We start from the raw sequence: 19,666 nt of genomic DNA on the forward strand, positions 1-19,666 counted from the left end.
AATAACATCTATCATACTCACACTTCTCCAGCCCGGGCTTCAAAAGCCGTGAGCACACAGTGCAGGCAGCAGTATGCTCCCCCGGAAACAATAGCAGGCTTCCTGGTTCCAGAGTGACATGTGCAGGAAGTACAGTGTATGGGACACAAGTAGCTGTTCAGTTCTTCTGTTTACTAATAGAGAGCGAGTACAGCGTGAAGAGCATCACAGTGCTGCAGTGGCTGCTAGCATTGTATTCAACATAAGGCATGGACTGAAAGTGAGTATACATCAATATCTCTGTTTAGTAGGCTTTTCTTTACTGTATCCCGAATGTGATTTTTTTTTTTAGCAAGCACTGGTGACTTGGAGCCAGTGTTGCCAACTGTCAAGTTGGCCATACACTGATCACCTGATGTGGCCATATGATTGATTCCTTTCTGATTGAAATCGATTTAGAGAAATCAATTCTTACCACAGACTGCATATCAGTTTTCAATAGACTGCTTGTGTGAGGCAGTGCAAAGCCATTGATCTACCGCTGCTCCCACCCCCCATTGACCTAATATTTCTATCCTATTTTATCAACTTATGGTCAAAATTGATCTATCGGACATTTTGAGGAAATCAATTCCAGGCAGAGACAAATCACATTAGGACACAGAGGCAAGTTATGTATACATGGACCAACCTCTGTGTTCTTTCATTGCACCTCCAGCCTCCCCCATTTCCCCTGTCTGTGTGGTCTGTAAGTAAAACATAGGGTCCAACAAGCTCCCTACAGCAATGCTCTGCTACAGAGATAAGGCATTGGAGCCCTTTTCCACTACCTGTGCTGCAATGCGAAAATTGGATTGAATGTACTTCTGTGGTGTTTGACGAAACCGTAGAAGCACCCTGAATAACACAATAATTGCAGCGTCCGTTTTTTCCACTGTGGCGATTGTGGGTGATGTTATCTTTAACTAAGCGCAATCACTATGCCTGCTGCAGTTCTCGTGCTATTGCGCGTAGGTTGTAACATTGCTTAGCAAGCGTGGTACAAGTGGAGGATCAATAGCTAATTGCGTTGCACTGCATCCAGCAGTACAGCGTAGGGACACACTGGAATGTTAGAACACACTATTAGGGGACATTAGTGTGGTAAGACATACTATTAGACACACTGTTAGGGGACACTGTAACAGTAGGACACACTATTAGGGTGCAATGAATGCAGGCATTTTGGTAGGACACACTTTTAGGGGACACCGGAATGGTAGGACACACTATGAACTGGGCGCACTTAAATATTAGGGACTAATTGGGAGCCTGGTGATTAGGGGCACTTGGAAGCCCCCTCAAAGGTACATTGTACAAACACAAACAAAACAATCCCTCCCCAGCATTTATCTCCCTACACACACACACACACACACACACACACACACACACACACACACACACACACACACACACACACACGTGTGTATGTATCAGAACATATGTGAGCTCTGCAAAGTGGAGGCCTTTCATACCCTATAGGAAAATGGAGGTGGGGGAGGGCAATGGATGTAGGAAAGTGCTGAACTAGTCAGTCCTAGCCCTTTTCTTTCTTCTTTTTATTGTAGTGGGGCTAGAAGCTGTTGTGTGCTAGTTGTAACATTACATTACTTATGCATAAATACAGTGCTGCCCATAATTATTCATACCCGTGGCAAATTTTGACTCAAAGTTATTCTTATTCAATCAGCAAGTATGGCGGACGGTATATGACATAGATGTCTTCCAAAAGATAATAAGACGACGTACAAGAGGCCTTATTGTGGAAAAGAACATTTCTCAGCTTTTATTTACATTTGAGCAAAAAGTGTCCAGTCCAAAATTATTCATACCCTTCTCAATAATCGATGGAAAAACCTTTATTGGCTATTACAGCAGTCAAATGCTTCCTATAATTTCAGATCAGCTTTTTGCATGTCTCCAAAGGTATTTTTCCCCTTCATCTTTAGCAATGAGCTCCAAATCTCTCAGGTTGGAGGGTCTTCTTGCCATCACTCTGATCTTTAGCTCCCTCCACAGATTCTCAATTGGATTCAAGTCAGGACTCTGGCTGGGCCACTCCAAAATGTTAATGTTGTTGTCTGCTAACTATTTCTTTACCACTTTTGCTGTGTGTTTTGGGTCAGAATCATGCTGAAATGTCCATTGGTGGCCAAGGTTCTCTGCAGACTACCTGATGTTGTCATTGAGAATCCTCATGTATTACTCTTTTTACATAGTACTGTTTACTGTGATTAGGTTCCCTGGTCCATTGGCTGAAAAAACAACCCCAAAGCATTAGGTTCCTACCACCATGTTTGACAGTAGGGATGGTGTTCTAAGCTTCTCCTTTTTTACACCAAATGAAGGAAACACCATTGTGACCAAACAATTCAATTTTTGTTTCACAAAAGACCAGAAGTAGTCTTCTTTGTCCAGATGAGCATTTGCAAAGACCAAGCAAGCTTTTGTGTGCCTTATCTGGCGAAGTGGTGTCCTCCTTGTTCTGCATACGTGGAACCTAGCAATGTGCAGTGTCCATTGGATTGTCTGCCTTGAGACATTGCCACCAGCAGAGCCCAGATTCACCAGGATGGCCTTGGTGGTAATCCTTGGATTCCTTATCACCTCTCTCACTATCCTCCTGGCTAGCACAGGTGTCACTTTTGGCTTCCGACCACGTCCTCTGAGATTTTCCACAGTGCAGAACATCTTGTATTTTTTTAATACTTTGCACTGTAGCCACTGGAACTGGAAAATATTTAGAAATGGCCTTTTAGCGCTTTCCTGACTTGTGAGCAGCCACAATGCACAGCCGCAGGTCCTTACTGAGCACCTTTGTCTTAGCCATGACTGTCCACAAACCAACTGCAGAGAGCTGCTGCTTTTCACCAGTTGAATTGATTAAAACAGCTGTTCCCAATTAATCAGGGTAATTAGGATGCTTTAGAACAGCTTGGACTATTTGGAATGGTATAGAACTTTGAATTTTCCCACAGACTGTAACAGTTTGTGAAGGGTGTGAATAATTTGGGACTGGACACTTTTTGCTCAAATTTAAATAAAGTGAGAAATGTTTTTTCCACAATAATGCCTTTTGTACATCGTTATTATCTTTTGAGAGACACCTATGTAATTTCCCATCAAAAATCACTTGCTGGTTGAATAAAAGTAACTTTAAGTTAAAATTTGCCAGGGGTATGAATAATTATAATAATTGAGCCTGAAATGTCTTCCTCCAATATTACTTTTTCAGCCTTTACTACTTTTATATGACTTCGCAATGGATAAACCATGTTGCTCCGAGAATTTGCCAGAGATGACAGAAGAAATGAAAAGCTGGATGGAAAAGGCTTTCCAGATGGTACGGAATGCTATGAAAGATGCAGCGCTTTAAAGGTCATTATAGTAAGAGTCAAACTCTTCTCCAGTCTTCACAGAGAGACTATTTGTTCCTGTTGTAGAAAGTTGCCCACATTTTCCCTCAGGATAATTCACCTATTGAAGACCATAATTAAAACCCAATGGGCCAGATCCAATTCACTTTTTCTCCAAGTTTTCTTCTAGGTGATATTTTCGCATCTTATCAATAACATGCATTTTAAGCCATCAGCAAGCAGGAAAATACTCAGAATTATTTTGACAGTACCTATTCACCTACTTTTTGGTACTTTTTCAGTTGCAGGGTGCTGAAAAGTTATTTTAAACAGAAGATGAAAATTATCTCCTTGGAGAAAACTTGAGTTATTCATTTAGTTTTACTTTTTATGGTATTAGGCCTGGGCCACACTAGCTCCGGGTGCGGGACGCATCCGTGGTCCGGGCTCCGATTTTCAAAACCCGGAACGCAAGCGGATCCGTGCTGCCTTTTTTGCAGCACACGTTTTGGATCCGCTTGCGTGTTTTTGGTTTTTTTTTTGCTAGAGGGGGTAGCAGCCAGGACGGGGGGCTGCGGGCAAAGCGGCGGCCAGGGGGGTCACACCCCCCCCCCCCCCTTGCTCACCTGGGTGCCCCCCGTCCCCGCTCCCCCTCCAGCTCGCATATAATGTAATAATTTGTACCTAATGAAGTTCGGCGAGCCGGGCACTTCCGCCCACACCGCTCGCCGTCACTTCCTGCAATGTCGCCCTCTGTATTTCAGTGGGCGGCATCGCAGGAAGTGACGGCGAGCGGTGTGGGCGGAAGTGCCCGTCTCGCCGAACTTAATTAGGTACAAATTATTACATTATATGCGAGCTGGAGGGGGAGCGGGGACGGGGGGCACCCAGGTGAGCAAGGGGGGGGATGTGACCCCCCCGGGCCGCCGCTTTGCCCGCAGCCCCCTGTCCTGGCTGCTACCCCCTCCAGCATGGCGGCCCCCTCCTTCACCATGGGACACTGGAAACTGATCCGTTTCCAGTGTCCCAAAATGTCAGTGAAGAGGGAGGCCCGTTTCCCCATTGATTTTCACTACCCGTACGTGTATACGGGTCCGTGAAAAATGCTGCAAGTCCGGACTCAGCGTTCCGGGTTTAAAAACGTATTCCGCGGATCGCACGCGGATACGTTTTTAACTTGAGTGTGTACTGTTCCTATTTTTAACATTGGTATCCGTGGCTACGTTTTTCGTCCGGGACAAAAAACGTAGCTACGGATACGTTTTTAAATCAAGTGTGAACTAGCCCTTAGGGGTGTGTGTGTGTGTGTGTGTGTGTGTGTGTGTGTGTGTGTGTGTGTGTGTGTGTGTGTGTGTGTGTGTGTGTGTGTGTGTGTGTGTGTGTGTGTGTGTGTGTGTGTGTGTGTGTGTGTGTGTGTGTGTGTGTGTGTGTGTGTGTGTGTGTGTGTGTGTGTGTGTGTAAGAACTCAATGCAGTTTGTTTCAATGTTGTCATCTGTTTTTAGGCCCAGGATGCTTTGGATAATGGTGAGGTCCCTGTTGGATGCCTCATGGTATATAACAACCAGATTGTTGGACAAGGAAGAAATGAAGTGAACGAGACAAAGAATGTATGTTTAAATTGATTTGCTTATGCTGATGGTAAAGCTGGATATTTGATTATACTTTTATTATAATTAGTATAAATATTGCTGACATCTTCCTCAGCACTTTATAGAGTACTGTATGTAGTCTTGTCACTAACTGTCCCTCAGAGGAGCTCACAATCTAATCCCTTCCATGGACATTGCAGTCTAGGTCCAATTTAGGGAAAGCCGACTTGTCTTTTATCTTAATGAGCAAGAGTGTTCTAATACTAATGTAATAAATCATCCACCGTTACTATTTGATCAATAATGCAATTATAATGCTTTACTTATTTGCTTCCCTGAAAAGATCTGAGAACCATATGGCAACCATATTTCCACAGCAACTTGTATTCTGAGTATTTTTTATCTGTGTGTGAAAACTCACATGACTCGTAGATTAAGTCTGATCTCTGTAAGTGCATTGGTCAGAGGGATATGTAATTATTGTAAATTTTGTTCATGAATACGCTTTCACAGATACTGTATGACCCAGTAAATCTGGTGGACATAAATAGGCCTATAGAGGCCCAATCCAGCAAGTGATCAATAAACATCTGATTCTAGAGTAGCCATTAGGGATGAGCGAGTGAGAATGTCAAGTTTGTTATCATGTTGCTTACTGAGATTCTTGGCAGCAAGGTGTCATAGTGGATAGCACTCTTGCTTTGCAGTACTGGGTCCCCGGTTCAAATCCCTGCCAGAGCACTATCTGCGCAGTATTTATATGTTTCCCTGTGTCTGAGTGGGTTTCCTCTGGACACTCTGATTTCCTACCACATCCCAGAAACGGGTAACTTAATTGGCTTCCCCCTAAAATTGGCCCTAGACTACAATAGACCCAAGACTATGGTAGGTATTAGATTGTGAGGCCCTCTGAGGGACAGTTAAGTGACAAGATGTTGGCACTATACAAGTACATAATAATAATAATAATAATAATAATAATAATAAATTATTATTATTATTATTTTTGTAAACTCAGCTGCCAAGTTCATTATGTGGGCATTTTCTGCTAAGGACGAGGAAGTTGGATAAATACAGCCTAGGGGGCAGTCTGGCAGGAAAAGAATGGATGGGAAGTGAGATTAAGGCCTCATTCACACTTAGGGCCTGATTCACAAAGCGGTGCTAACAGTTAGCACGCTGGTGATAAGCCCTTTATCATGCCTAAACTCAGTTTAGGCATGATAAGTTTAGGCGTGATAAGTTTAAGCGCCAACTGGGTTAGCACCGCAGTGCACAGCTCATCAAAAGTTTTTTGCGCTCGCAAAGTCTGGTGCATGTCGCATAAAGTTTAATGGTGCTGCTTTGCGTGCGGGACTTTGCAAGCGATCTAAACTTATCATGCCTAAACTTATCACACCTAAACTTATCGCGCGTAAACTGGCTTTTCATCAGTGTTGTGCAATGGTTATCATGCCTAAAGTCTCTAACTGGGTTAGCACCGCTTTGTGAATCAGGCACCTAGTGTGCTTCTGTCCACTTTTTTTCAGCACATCAGTGTTACAGATTGATAGGCGTTGCCGGAAAGTGGACAGAAGCGGACAATCACACTAGTGTGAATGAGGCTTTAACTCCCTTTGCTAGGCCAAAAACCACAATACATACTTTGCCCAAGTAGACAATCACCATAGAACCTACCACAGGCCTTTGTAACGGGGATGAAGGTGAGGGGGTTTCTCAATCTGTGCTGTGTTTTTCATGCGGTTCGAAGAAAAATAGGGAGAGATCTGTATCTATTACAGGATAAGTTAAATAAGGTCTCAGGGCTCGTCCATACTTGGGGCGTTTTTGCCTTTTTTTTCAAGCGTGGGCGATTTTCAAAATCGCCCTAAAAACGCTTGTGCAATTATTCTCTATGAGTGAGTTCATTTCCGTTCCGCTCAGAGAAGCACTGCATGGGCCATTTCGGAGGCGATTCCGCCTCAATGGAAGGTATAGGAAAAATGCAAAACGCTCACAAAATCACTTTGTGCAGCAATTGCGTTCACGTTTTAAGAATAAATACATTGTATTTATTATTTTCTGGGTCAAAGAGTTCACTTCTTGACTTGCGTCAGGGAGTGAATTACAAAACCAGTTGGGAAAAAACGCTTAAAAAACTGCTTTGCACAAAACGAAATGCCCACCCAGGCGCCGGGAATAAAAAAAAAAAAAAAAGACCCGTCAAAAACCATCCAACGCTAACGGCCACATGAACAAAACGCAATGTGAATGAGGCCTGATTGTATGCAGAACTGCTTAAAGGGAACCTAAACTGAGAGGGGTATGGATGTTTCCTTTTAAACCATACCAGTTGCTTGTCAGTCCTGCTGATCTATTTGGCTGTAATAGTGGCTGAATCACAGACCTGAAACAAGCATGCAGCTAATCCAGTCTGACTTCAGTCAGAGCACCTGAGATCTGCATGCTTGTTCAGGGGCATTGGTTTAAAGCATTAGAGACACAGGATCAACAGGAGAGTCAGGTAACTGGTATTATTTTAAAAGGAAAAATCCATATCCTTCTCAGTTTAGGTTCCCTTTAAACACTGAGATTCATTTCATTTTGACAAACACGTATGATATTTGGCAATCTGCTCTTTACCTGAACACAGTGCACTGTGTTATATACAGCGCTGCGTAATATGTTGATGCTATATAATACCAATAAATAATAATATACTGTGTGGTTAAAAATAAAAAATGCGCCCCATTATTTTTTTTTAGACATTCATGGCCATAAACACGTTATCTTGCTACTTAGCTAAGTCTCAGGCAAGTACATGTGCGTGTCACAGTACGCCAAACAATTGTTGGTCAGTCACAACTAGTGTTGTGTCCATGGGGATAATCAATGAGATGAAAAATAATTATCTTTCCATTCAAATTTAATGTAAATTATATACAATTGAACCAATCCAAATAACTTCCTGTCAATTTTTTATTGGTCGAAGTTCAAGTTACATAATATTTGCATGAAATTTGAATGCAAGGAGAAATTATATGCTTGCCATTTATTATTCCTACTGTGGGGGAGTCAGTTGGGGTTAGGGATTTGGGGGAGGGCTCATGTGACAAAAAGGTTAGGTTTAGCGATAACATTTCTGTAACATTTTCAGATTAACAAGAGTTTGCTTTCTTAAAACAGACAGAATTTGCGATAATTCAGGTTGGAGTGAGCTTGAGATGTCTCCCAGTGTATCACTGCTGAATATATGCAAATTAACCATTGTTGCCCTTAGAAGCTAAACACACCTCCAGAACCGCTGGAATGCAATGATGTGTCATCACAGAGCCAAATTAATCCATGCCATGCACTGATGAGGATCAAACAATCCAAAACAGTCTGTATGCATGTTGGATTATTATGGCTCTGTACAAATTAACAAGCTGACACATCATTGCATTCCAGCGGTTCTGGAGGTGTGTTTAGCTTCTAAGGGCAACAATGGTTAATTTGCATATATTCAGCAGTGATACGCTGGGAGACATCTCAAGCTCACTCCAACCTGACTTATCGCAAATTCTGTCTGTTTTAAGAAAGCAAAAACTCTTGTTTTCCTTAGTATTTTAGTAAGGGGGCTTTTAGGACCATTGTAGCCCCTCACACACTGCAATGAGTTCTGGTTCACCATGAGCTTGCTGGTTAGTCTGTATTTTCTGATTATTTTCCTATAGGAAATATTGCTGCCCAAAAGTAGAATATCAGTAATGTTGCCAATATTCTACTAGTGGCTGTCTCGGGCACCAAATTAATACACCCTTTGACATTACACATCTTCTGGGATACTAGTAGTGTCCCTGGTAGCTGCCATTGCCGTGGTGTCACAAGGCCAGTTTATGTAGCTGACATTTTCCTTGTACTATTCCTGCATGCAGTAAGGCCTGGAACCCACTGAAATCAGCAAACGCGAAACGCAACCGCTAGCGTTTTGTCTGAGCGGCTTGCAAGCGGATTCATGCGCGTTTTCGGTTGCGTTTTGCAACATTGTATTTTTTGCTCTGCGGTTACGTAGCGTTTTGTGTTTCGCGTTTTTATCCTGATTGGTCCTGTGAATTCTTTTTCATTTTGTTACAGTGTGCTGAACCGCAAAACGCTAGCAAAACCGCTCAGTTTAGGTTTTGCTGAGCGTTTCCGATAGCGTTTCAATACTTTACATTGAAGCGCTAACGCACCCAAAATGCTGCACGTCCTGCGTTTGCGTTTCTGGGAAACGCAAACCCTCCTGTGGAAGTTGCCCCATCCATTAACATTAGCCCAGCGTTTTGGCAAAGTGCTAGCGTATCGCAGCGCTGCCAAAACGCTGCCAAAAGCGCTCCTGTGGGTTCCAGCCCTAAATGCATATTTGTTTATGGCTTTTCTAATAATGCTATAATGTTAGTAATTGTTAGTGTAATCAGTCAGGTTTATGGTGTTCATCTATGTCCATACAAGTGAAGGGAAAAGCATGGTATATGTAGATATTGTATTACCTAATCAGTATGGCAAATGCTGTCCTGTTACTCAGTCTTAAAGGGAATCCAAGGTGAGAGGGATATGGAGGCTGACATATTTATTTACTTTTTAACTGTACCAGTTCTATGGCAGTCCTCCTCATCCTGTTTCTCTAATACTTTTTAGCCATAGACTCTGGACAAACATGCAGCAGATCAGGTACTCTGACTCAGGTTTTACTGGATTAGCCATATGCTTGTTCCAGGGTTTTGACACTACTTTTGCCAGAAGATCAACAGGGCTGCCAGGCAACTGGCATTGTTTACAAGGAAATAAATATGGCAGCCTTTATATCCCTCTCACCTCGGGTCCCTTTTAAAGAACACATACATATATAATCAAGTTTAAAATGTTTTCATGTAGACTGTCTTAATTGTAGAACAAGACAGTGATGGATGTTCTCTCCTATTTTACCTTGCTGTGGGCTTGCTTGTAAATTTTCACCCAACAGGCAGTGTCACAGGGGCCCTAGTGGCTGACCGCACTTAGCCTTCTAAACGGTGCCAGCGCACAGATCGTGCGAACTCTGGTCGCAGTCAATGCGCAGGAACCGTTAAGAATTAGCCGCAGACAACCCAGAAGGGAGCCTGTGAGACACGGGTAATTACAACGTACACACGATTCCACGGTATCTGCTACCACCACTGGTATGGGCCAGTGGACCCGATTTACTGACTGACTAGTCCTGCGAATAAAACGGTTAAACACACGGTATTCTGTCTAGCCAACAACAAACAAACAGTAGCGTATCTTCAGAGACCCGGGATCAGTTCTGTGTGTGCTGATAAGCAGGGTAGCGGAACAGTGAATGACTTGGAGGAAGTCTTTTATTCACAGCAATATAAATAATTAATATATACAGACAATTATTAAAATCAACAATTATTAAAACAGTAATAGCCAGTATAAAAAATAAAAGGGAGAAAAATACTTAGTTCCTGGAAAGATGTCCTTTTTTGTGGGAAAAATCAGAGTTCTGGGTTTCAATCAAAGTTCAGAGTTCAGACCAGGTGGATGCCAGCATATCCTCAAGCTGGCACCGATGAGTTCAAGATGTTTTCAGGGTGGAGGACACTGAGTTTGGGTCCTCTGCCATTCTTATGCCCCTGATTCAGTAGGAGGGAGTGAGGGCGGGCCCACACACCCCCTTAGAACATGAGATGAGTCCTCCCCTTGTCCTGGGAACCAGAAATCATACCTTAACCATATATGGGCTCTATCTCACAGAACCGTACAGTTCAGGGCAGATTTACTAATATTTTCAGGTCTGCCTCGATGTACCCAGCAGCCTGATACCAAACATGAGGGGTGGGACCCTTGTGGTATCAGCAGGGCACTTTCGAACTGCCTAACTGGCAGTCTTTCCTTCAAAATGGTCTGGAATTTCTTCAGAACCAGCGCCAGATAGGGCCAAGCATGCTCTGTTAGTTTGGAGGGTCTGCCAGCCTGGCAACACAGAAAATATGACACATATAGCCGTTTATGGAATATGATATACCCCTGGGATTGATAGCAGGTCATTCCCAGGCAAAGGCTCTTTGAAGTTTGGGGCAGCTAGCTAGGTGTCAGCTCCCCTGCTGGGAGGGAGCCGGAGGGTCTGGCTTTTCTCCCAACTAGATTGCTTCTGTCATGGTCTATACCTGATGGATGGGCCATCAGCACAGCTTGAAGCCAGGGACTCTCTGGGCCCAGGCTCATTAGCATATCAAAAGAGCCATCCTGCAGTTCGGCTGATGCTACCTCTCTGCTGGGAAAAGGACTTCAGCTGCCCCTACACACTCAACCCAGATTGTATCGATTTGAAGCGCAATCGATGCAGAGAATCGAGTGCGATCGCTTTTCTTCACAGGCGGTTACAGGACGCGCCTGCGGCCCCGCAACCGTCCGTGACAGGCAGTATTAGTTTATTGTTTTTCTCATTGCTCTACACATTCATTTGGTAAATTATGCTTATTTTCCAAAATAGCTAAACTATAGTAATTTATGGAGATTTGTAACCATACCAATGAGGTATATGTTTCCATGCTGTGCACAATACCAGGAACACATTTGGTTGCTATGGGGATGCACATTTTTTCTATGTATCCCGTTCATTTCTGTAGCATGTCTACTTGCCTGTTATGGACAGAAGCAAGTGCATCGACCCACTGCAATAGATTAGATTTCAGTTTCATAGAATTAGGTATGATTCATTCTGGCTGGTTGCTATGGGTTACCACACTCCATATTACCTCTCCCCATACTCAGGGAATTTGTGCTTTTGAGTCAAGAGATTAATTTGTTTACCATTATTTTTACATAAACTTAAAGCAGTTTAAAACTCTGACAATTTTCAACAAAAATGTGTTTTTTATAACCCATTCAATTATCATATTTGCTTTTGCGCACAAGTATTAATATTCATTTAGATATTATAACTTCCCAAAGTTCAGTTAATTTACTTTGAAAGCTGCTGGTGCATTTTATTTATAACTGTTGTCATTCTGTTGTAAATGCTGCCAGCAGTTATTTCTGATCTGTTTTTCACCTCAGCAATCATCAGCTGAAGTCCTGCACAGCCAGAGAATGTTGACATAAATGTATCAAGTAAAGAATGTGTACACAAGATAAGATTATAAGCAGTTTGGATGGGGTTCTCCTTGCAGAAAAAAGAGTCAGCCATGTGATGTAACCCTTTGAATGCTGTTTTACAAAAAAAAAATCATTGTGTTAGTATATTATATGCTGTAAATAATCTTTTAGAGCAAAGAAGAAATTCTGGGTTATATTCCGCTTTAATTGTAAAAATCAGCCACTGGTTGGTAATTCAAATATACTACAGTGCCGCCTATGTTCCTACAATCAGATAAGGGCTCTTTTCTACTAGCAATCGCAATCACAAACGCCAGCGATTGTGATTTTTCATTAATTTTGTTATGCGATTGTGATTTTTCATTTGCATTGCATTGTAACTCTTAAAATTGATCCAGAAAGCAATTGCAATTTTCAAATTGAATCACTATAGTGGAAAATACTTCTCATGATTTCTATGATAAAGTAACAACCCTAGCATTTTAAAAATCACTAGCAATTTGCGATTCAGCTGTACAGTGGAAAAGGGTCCAAAGAAGATATAAAAAACCCTCTGCTGTTAACAAATAGCAGAAGCACAAAACCTAGTCCATTGCTGTTCTTTATATAACACAACAAGTTTGAACTTGGACTTTTGAGTTGTCTGCATTTAAAATTGTAACTGTCCTTCTCCCTTACAGGCTACTCGCCATGCAGAAATGGTTGCCATTGACCAGGTGTTGGACTGGTGCAGGAAGAACGACAAGAATTCTGGACAGGTTTTTGAAAGCACGGTTTTATATGTGACGGTAGAACCATGTATCATGTGTGCTGGGGCTCTGCGCCTGCTCCGTATCCTTCTCATACTGCTATTTACAGGCATAAGAGGTAAACCCAGTGCTCTGTCCATATACAGGAATGATTAAGTGATAAGGCACGTGTAATCATCTTAATCTGTTAAGAAGCAATTAGCACATGAAACATATTACAGAGTATTAGTGGTTGCAACAAACCATTGCTGAAATTCACTGAATAGGCTGCTTTGTGCTCCTGAATGATCACACTTTTCTTGTAGAGTTATAATCGGGCTACAGATTACCGTAGATTAGACAGAAATTGCTGTATCTAAATATATATATATATATCTCTATCTCAGTATTTGTATAGCACTTTTCTCCTGTCATACTCAGAGTGCTTACTAGAGCGCACTCAGTAGGCAGTAGCAGTGGGGGGGCCTGGCAGAGGCTTGAGGGTGGGAACACGCTAGGCGTTGCGTGAAAGGTTGCGCTTTGCTGCACATGGGATTGTACGTTTTATGTATGTTTTGAGTGCGTTTGCGTTTCTGAAATGCGTTGCGCTTGCGTTTCGCATCATATATATCACAAGTGCGTTTTTGTGCATTTTGTATGCGTTTTAATATGAATTTTAATGCAAATCACTAGGAAATCAACAGGAAGTGGAAATACATCATCAAAATTTTTTTTAAACGCCTACAAAACGCAATAAACTACTATACCTCGGCGTCACTATTGACATACATTAGGTGCGTTTTAGATGCGTTCTGGAAAAATATGCAGCAAGTTCAGTGTTTCTGAAAACGTACATTACAGAAATGAACATATGCATTTTTTCATGCGTCTCAATAATGTTAAAGCTAGCATTTTACGCAACACTAGCGTTTTCTGCCCAGTGTGTTCCTACCCTCAAAGATGTTTTTGCTGGATTACTGTGTTAAAAGAAGCAATGTAGACCAGTGATGGCGGTCACAGCGGGTCCAGTGGGAGGTGACGGTGCCAGCAGAGTGTGGCATGCAGAGTGTTAGCTAGGTGACTGGGAGCTTGCAGACTCTAATGATGGATGATAGCTACAGGCGTGCGCACATCTCCTGAGGTAGCGAGGCAGTGGTGCAGAAGGACAGCACAAGACCTTGCTCCCCAATGCTTGACCCATAGGAACATCACTCAGGCTAATGGCTACTACTTGCCTATGCCCGTAAATCTTGGCCTTTGCACAAAGACAACAGATGGATTTGGAAGCTACTTATCACCTGGAATACGATATGGCCCCATGTTTTAGAAGTCTTGTAGTTTGTTCAGATGCAACCTAAGTTATGTTGTCTTGGTCTTTTCTGAGAGTAGAGGTTTTCTCCTGGCAAACCTTCCAAACAAGTCACACTTGTTTAGACTTTTGGTGGCCACACATGACACAATTGGATTAAAACAATCGATTAAAAAAATCAGCAAGCTGTGGGGAGTAGGTAGATTATCCACACAGGAAAACATACATTTCTGACATACTAACATGCAACAAAATGTGTACATGAAATCACATGTTTGTAAGTGTGATACGTATCCTTTCCTACAGATAATGTTGGTTTTCCTTAACAAGAATTAGGAATCCCTTTGGTGGTATATGGCTGTGGCAATGAACGCTTTGGAGGCTGCGGTTCAGTCCTGAATGTGGCTGGAGATGACATTCCCGATACAGGGGCACAGTTTAAGGTACAGAAATGAGTTTGCTTGACTGCTCTTTCTACAAGCTCTTCTATGAATTATACAGGGTGGCACACATAAATTCCCATCGGCCTGCCAGGAGGTAGAGTATGTAGACAGATGCTATCTCTCCTGTCCCTGTCTGTTTGTTGTGCGCTCTGTGCTGTGTGTGTGCGCACTCTACAGGTTTAATTAAACCTGGGTTGCCAGCATTTTTTGCTGTATTGGTTACGCTCTCATAGCATACAAACTATCAAAATATAATTGCATCATGTTGTTGTAACTGAACACAATGGGCCCTTATTCAATTCAGTTTTTCGCCTAAGATTTCTCCTAGGAGATAATTTTCATCTTCTGTCTAAAATATGTTTTCAGCACTTTGTAATTGAAAAAGTACTGACAAAATTAGTCTGATATTTTTTTTTTGGGCTGCTGGGGGCATAAGAGGCATTTTATGTGAAAATATCACCTAGAAGAAAACTTAGGAGAACATGGGAATTGGGTTGGGTCCAGTAGATGCTGTGTAAAACGACTCCAAGGAACTATTTCTTACTGCTACTTCTAAATTTCTTTCAGCAGTCACACTGGCAATGGCACAAACCTTTGTACTGTCTGATGAAGTACAAAACTAGGAAATAGTACTTGCATACTGCTGCTGTCCACAGCCCCCTGTGTCCCCCCAGTATTCATCTGATAAAAATGGGCATGTCCAATCAGTGTTTGATTGATTGATTGATTGATTAAGAGCTCAACATTTTTAAACATGTCCTCTTAAAGGACTTCCGATGGCAAAAACTTAATCTATTTTTTACTCACCTGGGGCTTCTTCCAGCACTTCGCAGCTGTCTGAGTCCCTTGCCGCAGCCCCGGTCCTCCGCGTTGTCCCGCTGGCCACCCGTGATAAACGTGACCCCGCCGGGGTATTTGATAAATAATATTGCATCAAATACAAGTCTAGTAAAATAAATGCCCCCTAAATTTAATTTTATGTCAGCATAGTCCAGATATCGATCGATTACAGTCCGAGGCCTATTTGCATGGGCTCTCAGTGGTCCTAAATGATGAACTCGTTCAGTCGTTCTACCTTGAAAGGCCCTGTAAAAAAAACATTCAAACAGCTACTCGCCTAAAGAGAGGGAAGGCTCTGGGTCCTATAGACCCTTCACACTTTTCTCAAAGATCCCACGTTCCAGCACTGGCTCCCTCATAGCATTATTCGCCCAAATTGGTCAAATACTGCTTTCCATCGCTGAAGGAGGCTTTGGAAGTCTTCGGGAACTCGAGTTCTCCCGAAGACGGGCAGTTCCGTACTGTGCCTGCGTGAGCACGCTATACCAAGCACTCACACAGGTGCAGTACAAAGGCATCTATCTTCGAGAGCGCTCAGCTCCTGAAGTCTTCTGAAGCCTCTTCCAGTGGGGGATTCTAACGGGGGAGCCAGCGCAGCAAGGAGGTGACCGAGGGAGGAGCGAGAAGGCTCAATGAGACCCAGAGTCTTCCCTCTCCTTAGGTAAGTATCTGTTTTATTTCTTTTTTTAAGTTCCCATTGACTTTAAAGCAGTATTAATGAGTAAAGTTTTCACCAGTTAATTGCTCTTCCCTCAGAGCGGGAGTAGAACAATGTACTGGCTGAAGGTGGGTACACACCTTTGATGGATGTCGCCTGTCAGTGATCAGGAGCCAATCCACTTGGGTAACTCACTGAGCCGAGCTGCACAGACACGTGTCAGCTGTGTAGCTGATGACACGCTGTGTTGCTATGCAGGGTGGCAGAGGGACAACCGAGTAATCCATGTGGGACATCATATGGTAGGTGGGGGAGTGGTGTGAACAATGTAATTTACCATCTCTGGAGGTGAGATGATCCACCAGGCAGATCACTTGCGGGTTGGAGGTTGAGGACCACTGTACTCACACCTGATTATTGGCTGAGGTGATCTTTATCGGCTGCCTCAACTGTCTTTAGTCAGGCGTGTGTACAAGCCTTGAGAGAAGCAGTAAGGGCATCTGCTAGATTCTCAGCAGAAACTGTGCCTACCAGCCACCTCAGCTGGAAACTCTTCGGCTTGTGCCCTGGGCTTTAGTCACATTAGTACACAGAATGGAATCCAGAAAGGTAAGTGAATATTCATGCAGCACTGTAACTGTTTTCTTCTAAAAGCAAGGCTGCCTTTTAATTAATCCAGGCTGTCCAGAACTTTTACAAAATTTTGTTCAGCAGATGTATTGGAGGGACTGCAATACCACAAACACCAGTTCACTGACCTTTCAGAAAGTGCTACTCTGGTCTCATATTAGCTATATAATAACCTACACTTTTGTCATCTAATAACAAACTGTTTTTATTAATAAATCCTGGCCAGGTTTGTAGAATCCTTTAGGTTGTACAATATTTCACATCTCAAGAGAGCCTTGCGGAATTACATTAAGACCAGGTTCACACTGCACTAAAAAGTGGAAGTAAGCAGACCAGATTGGCATGGATACAAACGGATAGTATGCAAAGCAATAGAACTCCTTTACATTAGTCAGTTTGGAATGGATCTGTTCGTTCTGATGAGCGGAACACAAGTATGGGTCCTGCCTGATTATTCCGGATCGGCTGGACTAGGAGATGCCAACGGAATAATTTGCATCCTCCGCGACTGCTGGCACCACCGCTCAGTCCACTGTATGGGAGAAGCGCCAATATATAGATTGGAGCCCTATCAGAAGCATCAGGCTGCCACTTGTATGCAACAGACAAATGAGAATCCTTCCTGGTTTAAGGGCTGGATTTCCATTGGTCCGTTACAATCCAATGGGGAGCCTCAATGCTTTTGCTGGGGCTCCAGTCTGTATATCAGTGCTTCTCCCATGCAATAGACCAAGCGCCGGCATGTGACATCTTTACGTGTACCAAGTGGGTGTCGTAATGGAATGGAAAATGAGATGAAAAACAGATGCCAAACTTAAAAAGCTGATCTGTTTGAGACTGGAACCGGATCTGTTTTCACAGCGAACCCGACCTAACATAACTTTGTAGCTGCATAGAGTTGCTTTTCCAGGTTCTGTTGCAACTCAAGTGCCATAGTAATAATTCTGCCAAATATTGTACATATTCTCATATTTTTGTAATTTCTAAACAGTGCATACCAGGATATAATGCGAACAAAGCTGTAGACATGCTGAAAACCTTTTATAAGCAGGAGAATCCAAACGGTTAGTTACAATTTTTGTTTCTTTGCTAAGATTAATCCATTGTTTAATCATTACAATTAATATTTTCATTCTTGTGTTTTAGCTCCAAAATCAAAAGTTCGCAAAAAAGAGTAGAAAAGATTCCAACTTTCCATAGTGAGTGGAGATCTCTCTCCATACATGAGGAGCAGAAGCACAGATCTACTTGTTTATGAGCTACTGATGTGTTTTGTGATTCTTCATCATCTATAACGTTTTATCTAGTTACACAACGTAAATTCGATTGTAATAAAATCATCTCAGGCAGCTACAACTTCTTCCTGCATTTTAAAGGCTGAATTGTGTTCCTGAACTGCAAAACAAGACCAGTAATACAAAGCACACCAGAAGAGGTCACCCCAGCCACATGTACATGGACCCAGCATAGAGGAGACTTTGTTTTGGATATGAACATTTCTACCCTCAGTATAACCCATATGCTGTTGCTGTTTAATAATGGAAACACAAGTGCAGTGCTGGAAAGGCCCGCCAGTTTGAGGATGCTTAGTTGGAGAGAGAGAGCACAGATTTGCTGCACTTGCACCTGCCAATGCTTATTATATTTATGTTTTTTATGTGTAATATTCATTTATATAAGAATATGTACGGTAGTGGGAGTTCAAATAATTTAATTCTGATGTAAATTTATACCGGATAAAACATTTAAATATATATATTTTTTTTCTGTTAAGCAAGACCTATACATATTTCATAATATCTGTTTGCTTTAAATCACACTTTGTGCTTAGCTAGAAGGCTTTTGAATGTGCCGCCCTGTACAAGACCAGAAGGAAAGACCGTTTTCAGTGATAACCGCTTATATGTGTAAAGTGAGTGGAGGGGTCCCTGCAATGTCCAGACAGACCTTCAGATCCCAGCAGCAACCTGACACCAGAAGCCAGGGTGTTCCATCCGCGTCTGAGAGAATTCGCCGCCGGGAGTCTTGGGCACAGGATACAGCCAGTATGGCTTATCCTGCTGCTGCACAAGTTCCCGGCGGTGTTAAATACTATTTCCCCTCTAGGTCCACGTGGATAGTGGGGAATTATGTAATTCTGCTTCCAGCTATTGCTGGAGGCCGAATTATAGTGATTTCAAAGTAATTTCAGCTCAGTCTTCTGATGGCGCCGAAGGTACTGACTGTGCGCCGCTATAGCCGTAATTCCTATTATGGTCTGTAGTGGTGCCGGCTGCGCCCAAGTCTCCTGTGCTGCATTTGTAGTGTTCTGTTCCATCCCTTATCTATGGGCTGCCTCCTGCAGAATCTAACGTACAAATGGAAAGTCCACGGGCCTCAGACTGTATCCAATCTATCACGGGGAGTCACAGATTAAGGTAGGAGGTTCATCAAGTCTCCAATGCAATGAAGGCCATACACATACAATTCAATCTGGACTCGACTGTTCTGTAGTGAGTTTCAACTTTTTATTTGCATTTCAACAGCGGTTATACAGCAACAAGAAAGCACAACATTTGGGCTCCCTGCCCTTTCTCAAGTTATCTTTGAGCACTTGAGAAAGGGCAGGGAGCCCGAAAGATTGTGCTTTCTTGTTGCTGTATAACCGCTGTTGCAATGCGAATAAGAAGTTGAAACTTCCTGCAGAATCTTGTCTCTGCTCTGCAAGTGAATGATGCTTTGTCAGACTTTTCGACCCCAGGATCAACCAGCACCAAAGAAGAGCGGATACAAGCTTGCTGTCCTTTGCAAAAAGAAACTTCCTGGATAAATGCAAGAGCCTCTTTTGATGTTCAGTGGCAGGGATTTGAAGCTCCATCAGGTGAGCTCGCCTTAAGGCAGGGAACACACTTGACTTTCAGTTTTATGCGCACGTTTTTCTGCATACTTTTTCTGCACACCAAGTGTGTTTCCATGCAGGAAAACTCGTGCGTTTTTTCACAGCAGCTGATGTAATTGATAGAAAAAAC

The 19,666-nt window shown here is 42.7% G+C and overlaps 2 protein-coding genes across 4 annotated transcripts in view; one reads left to right on the top strand and one right to left on the bottom strand.

Moving 5' to 3' along the window:
- PEX3 (peroxisomal biogenesis factor 3) overlaps positions 1-333 on the bottom strand; it is a 46,209-nt gene extending 45,876 nt beyond the window's left edge. Inside the window, exon 1 of the mRNA XM_068231699.1 lies at positions 22-333. The gene's annotated coding sequence lies outside the window, so the exon portion shown is untranslated. The remainder of the gene's footprint in view (positions 1-21) is intronic.
- ADAT2 (adenosine deaminase tRNA specific 2) lies at positions 26-18,431 on the top strand. Of its 3 annotated transcripts, none has more exons than XM_068231701.1 (7): positions 28-259; positions 3,257-3,364; positions 4,881-4,985; positions 12,731-12,881; positions 14,424-14,530; positions 17,650-17,722; positions 17,805-18,431. In XM_068231701.1, the coding sequence occupies exons 1-7, from the start codon at positions 119-121 to the stop codon at positions 17,834-17,836; spliced, it is 717 nt and encodes a 238-aa protein (XP_068087802.1). In that variant the 5' UTR covers positions 28-118; the 3' UTR covers positions 17,837-18,431. The 3 variants fall into 3 exon arrangements, with proteins under 3 accessions (XP_068087803.1, XP_068087802.1, XP_068087804.1); XM_068231703.1 differs by having other exon boundaries at positions 173-259; positions 3,257-3,408; XM_068231702.1 differs by lacking the exon at positions 3,257-3,364 and having other exon boundaries at positions 26-259.
- The last annotated feature ends 1,235 nt before the right edge of the window (positions 18,432-19,666 follow it).

The sequence above is a fragment of the Hyperolius riggenbachi genome, chromosome 4, assembly GCF_040937935.1.
Source record: "Hyperolius riggenbachi isolate aHypRig1 chromosome 4, aHypRig1.pri, whole genome shotgun sequence".
Lineage (NCBI taxonomy): Eukaryota > Metazoa > Chordata > Amphibia > Anura > Hyperoliidae > Hyperolius > Hyperolius riggenbachi.

Coding starts and splice junctions, on each gene's coding strand:
- ADAT2 (XM_068231701.1), top strand. CDS start 119: ATGTGCAGGAAGTACAGTGTATGGGACACAAGTAGCTGTTCAGTTCTT. Junction 260..3,256: donor ACATAAGGCATGGACTGAAA/GTGAGTATACAT, acceptor TTACTTTTTCAG/CCTTTACTACTTTTATATGA. Junction 17,723..17,804: donor TAAGCAGGAGAATCCAAACG/GTTAGTTACAAT, acceptor CTTGTGTTTTAG/CTCCAAAATCAAAAGTTCGC.